At 58.2% G+C, this 6,000-nt stretch overlaps 1 protein-coding gene across 3 annotated transcripts in view; it reads right to left on the reverse strand.

Annotated features, from left to right (window-relative positions):
* The window catches only part of IGF1R (insulin like growth factor 1 receptor), a 296,716-nt gene extending 292,318 nt beyond the window's left edge, over window positions 1-4,398 (reverse strand). For 2 of the 3 annotated variants that reach the window (XM_045795411.2, XM_087856694.1), the window contains exon 1: window positions 3,719-4,398. In XM_045795411.2, coding sequence (XP_045651367.1) covers window positions 3,719-3,812 — 94 coding nt within the window. In that variant the 5' untranslated portion in view covers window positions 3,813-4,398. The remainder of the gene's footprint in view (window positions 1-3,718) is intronic. The other variant, XM_087856693.1, reaches the window with a different exon arrangement.
* Between the last annotated feature and the right edge of the window lie 1,602 nt (window positions 4,399-6,000).

The following is a 6,000-nucleotide window of genomic DNA, read 5'->3' on the forward strand; positions in this document are numbered from 1 at the left end:
CTTGGCTCCTAAACTTTAATCTTGGAAAAACCAACTTCGTTTCAGATGCAGTGGAGGATTTTACTCTCACAAATCTGACTTTCACTAGCATTTGTGTTTCTTTAATCCAACCCCCTAATCCTTAACTTGAGCTATGTGAGATTTTTTTTTTCCTTGTCCATTTCTCCTGTGGCACTGAAGCCCGCTGCTGATACTGCATCAGTCATCGGTGTGTTGCACTGCTGTAAGGCATGGGTCTGAAAAACTCCGCAAATAAAAAAGAGACAGACAGCAACCTGCTGGACAAATTTACTTAATAATTTTAATCTAATCTCTACGTTCAAAGGAACAGAATGCATTCTTGTCGACCTTTGCATAGCTCTTACCAAAAAAAAACAAAAACAAAAAAACAGGTTTATTGGGATATAATTCGCATGCCCTAAAAGTCACTAATTTAAAGTGTACAATTCGATGGTTTTTAGTACATTTGGAGTTGTACAACCATCACCACAATCTAATTTTAGAACATTTTCATCGCCCCCAAAAGAAACCCCATACCCATTAACAGTCACTCCCTGTTCCCTCCCCCCCGCCCCCCAACACACACACAACCACTACTTTACTTCAGTCTCTATGGATTTGCTTATTCTGGGCTTCATATAAATGGAATCATACAATATGTGGTCTTTTGTGACTGACTTCTTTCACTTAGCACTTGTTTTTAAGGTTCTTCCAGTCAACCTTGGCATATTTCTTAAGGCTGGATTTTTCTAATCCTTCTGACAAATCAAACATACAACCTTTTAAACTTCAAATCCTGACCCACACCCCATCCCTACTCAAAAGTACCATTTACTTGCGAGTTCCCTCCCGAGAGTCTACACTATAATTTGCTATTTAGGTTCTTTCCAAACTTCTTATTCTGGGCTCTTCCTCTGGTAATAAAACACCGACTTCTTTAAACACCAACCTTTCACATACCTATATTTCTCTGACAATAGGATATGACTGTGCCTGGGGCAGAAAGAGGACTGAGTCCTTTTAATGAGATGGCCACAATATGTTTGGAGTGCATGTGGATCTTTATAAAGAGGAAGAAGCAGCCATCAGATGATCTATCACTCATAACTTCCCAGACTCCCTTTATTTAGATGCATTTATTTTGATACAAAACAAACGCATTTGCATGACTTCGTCTGCCTCAGAAAGTTCTAAATCTTTTCAGTTAAAGATTTAAAAGAAAATCACCCTCCTGCTATAGGTTTCAGTGTTCAAAGAGTAAACACTAATCCTTAAATATGCCAACACAATAGGAACCAACACCATCCCAATTTTTATCACTATACTAGACAGCCAAAAGAACCGCCTATCTCTCTGATGGGATTCAGTAGTTTATTTCCATCAGAGTTAAGTCTTCTAGCATCTTTCAGACTAAAAAGTGAACACATGCTGACACTGAGCTTATCATTTTCTCCTGAAAACGTCCAAGCTGTGGGAAGGAGCAGACACTGAGTAAGGACTTCGACAAACCAAATCAGAAGCCTGGGTGCCTTCTGGCCATCCATCAGTTTTTTCAGGAACCAACAATTTTCGAGGGATCCTTGAGAAAAACTTTGGTCTCTCAGTATCATGAAAAATGCCCCTTCTCCTGTTTTCTCAAGAAAGAGCTGCCTTTCACAATGAGTATTTTTCATGAAGATCGCTCCAAACAAGACATCCTATTTTAAAATGCCCGACTCCTTCCTCAAGAAGCAAGGCTATCACTGCTGTTGTGAATTTCAGAACTTACTAACGTTAAATAATAAAACTAGAGACATTACACACTTCAGTAGCATGCCATAAAAAAATGGATTAGCTCTCCTGTGTCTTGTAAACTGTATTTAGCTTTTAGAGGCTAGAAACCCTCTTCTGTCCCCCCCAAACACCATCTGTAATCCTTAGAAGGGAGCCGAAAGCCTTTCGTCCAATCCAGTGAGCTGAAAGTTTAGAAAACAAAGAGCAGGAGAGCTCAGATTTGTGGAAGGTCCGGCCTCAATCTGCCACTTACTCCATGTAGTAAACACTAATTCTTTAAAAATCTCCTGTTACTCCATCATGGATTCATTTCTTACAAGACACTTAAGAGGGGTTTGGGTTTGTTTACACAAATAGCCTTTCCGAATCGCCCCCGTGATGGGGCCAGACCCCCCTCCCCCCGCCTCCTGATTCTCCCCCTCACTCTTCAAGGCTCGGTCGTGATTTTTCAAAGTTAATTGGCACCACCTGCATACCCTCGGCAAACATTACTCACCAACACGCCCTCACCGTTCCCAGCCCCAGTTCTCCGACTGCATTTAAACTTTAATCGTGTTCAAATTACCCTACATCGCGAATATGCCAGTAAACCACGCTTCAATTTTCTGAGTATGGAACCCCCTCCCTCACCTCCCTCCACACACCGTAGGGCCCTAAGCTCTCCCTCCCTCCCTCCTCCTCGCACTTCCCTACCCTTACCCGACGCTACCAAAACAAAAGCTATCAGATTGCAAGCGATAGCGAGCGTGGAGCGATATTGCTTATTAACTTTGTACAAAGGAAGTGCGGGGTGGGGGGGAGGTAGTGCCACACAACTCCGGCCACAAAACCAAGGCGAGGGCTCTGCGCTTGCAAAACAAAACACCCTCCCGCCCACCTCCCCCGCCACAGACCCTGGCGCTCCTGAAACCGCGGCGCACGACACCTCCCGCCAGGGCGAGGCACCTAGGTGTCCCCGAGCGGCCGTGTGGCGGCAACTACAGCCCCGCGTTGCGAGCACGTGTGTGGAAATACACGTCGACTCGGACCACACACCCACTCCCGCACAGTCGGATGCTGCCAGACCACCCCCCAGCCCCGCCAGGAGGAGAGGAGCCTACCGCCGGAGAGCAAGTGGGTCGAACAAAGTCCCAGAACCCTCTGAACTCGTGGCCCAGACGCGCTCGCCGGAAAAGCCTAACTGATGCAGAGCCCCCGACCTTGCAGATTTCCAGGGGAGAGGGGGGGGTTGCTAAGCGGGACCGTTCCCCCAACCCCTGGGCGGCACAGAGCAGTCTGGGACAGGTAACCCGCCGAAGAGCGGGCGAAAGTGACGGGAAGGGAAAGGCCAGGATCCCAAATCGCCCAAGGGGCTAAGCGCGTTGGCGACAAGACGCCGCGCTGGGAGGTTTGGAAACGTGTCCTGCTGCGGGGCCTCTCCGCCGGGCGCCTCCCCCTGGAACGCCACGGCCGGTGGGCTCCCCGATCCCCGCCCCCGGGCACCGTGTCTGCCCCAGCAGCGAGGGCCCCGCGCGGCTGGGGGAGCTGTCACCGCCGTCTGCGCGCCGTGCAGGGGCCGGCTTTCTGTGCGGAGTGGCCCGCGAGGGTAGGGGGGCGAGGTGTGGGTGGCGGGGCCCGGCCCGGCGCGAACTTCCCCGACGGAGTCCCAGCGCGGGCACGGCCGCAGGGGAATGAGCGCCGCCCAAAACAACCGGCCCGCGGGGCAGGGCTCTCGGGACAACGTAAAGAGAAACCCCCCCGAGGCCCTTCCCGCGCGAGGGTACGCTGAGCTGGGGCCCCGGGGCCGCTCCGGCCCTCCGGCCGAGCCCCTCCGCACCCCGCCCCGCCGCTCCCGAGCCCGGGGGCCCGACAGCTGCGAGGATGGCAACTCGGGTTTCGCAAACAGGGCGCAGCCCCTCGGAGGAAAAGTTCCCGCAGTGGCCGCGGGCGGCGGGCACATACTCACTTTCTCCACTCGTCGGCCAGAGCGAGAGCGCGGCGGAGAAAAACAGGAGCCCCCACAGCGAGGTCGGGGACCCTCCTCCGGAGCCAGACTTCATTCCTTTTATTTGGGACGAAATTCCCGTCTCTCAAAAAAAAAAAAAGAAAAAAAAAGAAAAAAAGAAAAAAGAAAAAAAAAGGAAAAAAAACGGGAAAGAAAAAGAAAAAGTCTCAAACTCAGTCTTCGCCCCCTCCGAAAACAGGGCGAAGGAAACAATACTCCAAAGGCGGCGCCGGCCAGGGACCCTCCGGGTGCGCGGAGCGGGCGGGCGGCGGCGCGGGGCGGCCCCTCAGCGCCGGCAGCCTCGGCCCAGGGCTCGGCGGAGTCGGGAACCCGAGGCGCGCCGGGGCGGGCTGTCGGCGTCGTCGGCCTCCATTTTCAAACCCAGAGAGGCAGAAGGGGGGGAAAACTGCACAGAAAGGGGGCAAAGCCCAAATTCGTCTCGGCGAAGAAAAACAAACCCGACCCCAGGCAGAGAGGGAGGCTGTCCGACACCCGAGCCTCCGCGGCTGGAGGGCGCGACGCAGTTCGCAAGATTGCCCCGAAGTCCGGGTCGCGGGCGAGGCCGGCCAGGGGCAGAAATGCGGAGTAAAAATGAATGAGCGGCTCCCCCTCCTCCTCCTCCTCCGAGCTCCGCTCGCCGCCGCCTCCTCCCTCAGCGCCGCCGCCGCCGCCGCCGCGAGCTCCTTCCCAAATCCAGAACACACACAAAGCGGCGGGCCGGCCGCGCCGCGCTCAGCACTCCCGCCGCGCCGCCCGGGCTCCGCGCCGGCCCCCGCCCGGCCCCCGCCCGCCGCCGCCGGCTCCGCGCGCGGGGGCTCCGGCTCGCTGAAGGTCAAAGCCGAGGCGCGCAACGCGCCGTGGAGCTCCCCTCGCGCGGGAGGGGCGTGGAGGGCCCGGGGAGCGGGGCCGAGGGTCTGCAAGCGCCGGGCACGGGCGCGCCGGGGGCAGGCTCGCTGGCTGCGTCCCTCTCGCTCGCTCGCCTCTCTTGAGTTCGCCTGGTGCGCTCGCTCCTCCTCGGGTTTTTTCCCTTTTTTTTTTTTTTTTTTTTTTTTTCCGCTCAGCGGAGTTAATGCTGGTAAACAAGAGCCTCAGCCTCGCCGCGCCGCTGCCGCCACCGCTGCCACACACTGGGGGCTCGCGCGCGCGCGCTCTCGGGGCCGCGCACACGCGCCCGCGCGCACACTGGAGCGGCCACAGCCGCAGCCGCGGCGCGCCGAGGGCCCGGCCCAGGCCGGCGCGCGCCAAGAGCCGGAGCCCGGGATTCTAGGGACGTGCGGAGCGGAGCCGGGGCGTGGGGTGCGAGGCTGGGAGGCACCGCCCCCGCCCCCCGCCCGCGCCGGCACACGCGCGCGCGCGCCCACACGCTCTCGCCCCCACCCGCACTGCGCCGGCCACCCTGCACGCGCCCTCCCCTCCCGCAAGACTCCAAAAACAATGCCCCCGGCGCCGGCCCGGGCTCGGCGGAGGGGCTGGCTGGAGAGAAGAGGGGAGGAGGGGAGGGGGCGGAGGGGGCGGGGTGAGCGGGCAGTGCGGGGCCGGAGAGGTTCATTGAAAACAACAGCACGGCTGGAAAGCGCGTTTCCTCGGTTCTTGAAAAGCTTCATTGTTTCTTGCAGCTGTTGCAAAATAAATAAATAAGTGCGTGCATGCGGCATTTTTTTCACAGCGTGCTAGAAAGCCCGAATGTGGCGGGAGGGGCACACCTGGGAGAAAGGAGACCCCCAAGCTACTAAGGCAGGCACTTTCACGCAAGGCTGGGACGGCCGCGGCCTCGCGACCAGGCATCCCGGAGTTCTGGAGCTTGCGGGGAGCTGAAGGGCAAGGGCGCGGCCCGCGTGGCTTGGCTCAGGGGCGCGAGGGGAGACGGCCCGCCGCCCGCCGCGGGCCCCGAGCCGGGGAAGGGGGGCCCAGACAGGCTGCCCCGCGTGCCCAGGGCGCGTCCCCGCGGCGGCCGCCAGGGGGCGCGGCAGGCGCCGGGGAGGGCCGGCCGGCGGAGTGTCGCCTCCCTCCGGGAAAGGAAATGTGGGGGCCCGGGCAGGGGGCTGGCCAGGCTCGGTCGCGCTGGCCGGGCCTCCACGACCCGCGGCCCGCCCTGGGCGCTCCTCGAGGCCTCACGCGGCTCCGGGCTCCACCACGTGGGCGGCTGCGGGGAGCGGCCGAGGCGCGTGCACAGTGCGGGACTGCGGGGCCCCGGAGGCCGGGGGGGGGGGGGGGGGCGTGTCCGAAGGGCTCCTGAGGATTGG

The sequence above is a fragment of the Ursus americanus genome, chromosome 28 (assembly GCF_024610735.1).
Source record: "Ursus americanus isolate L20-20 chromosome 28, mUrsAme1.1.p, whole genome shotgun sequence".
Classification (NCBI taxonomy): Eukaryota; Metazoa; Chordata; class Mammalia; order Carnivora; family Ursidae; genus Ursus; species Ursus americanus.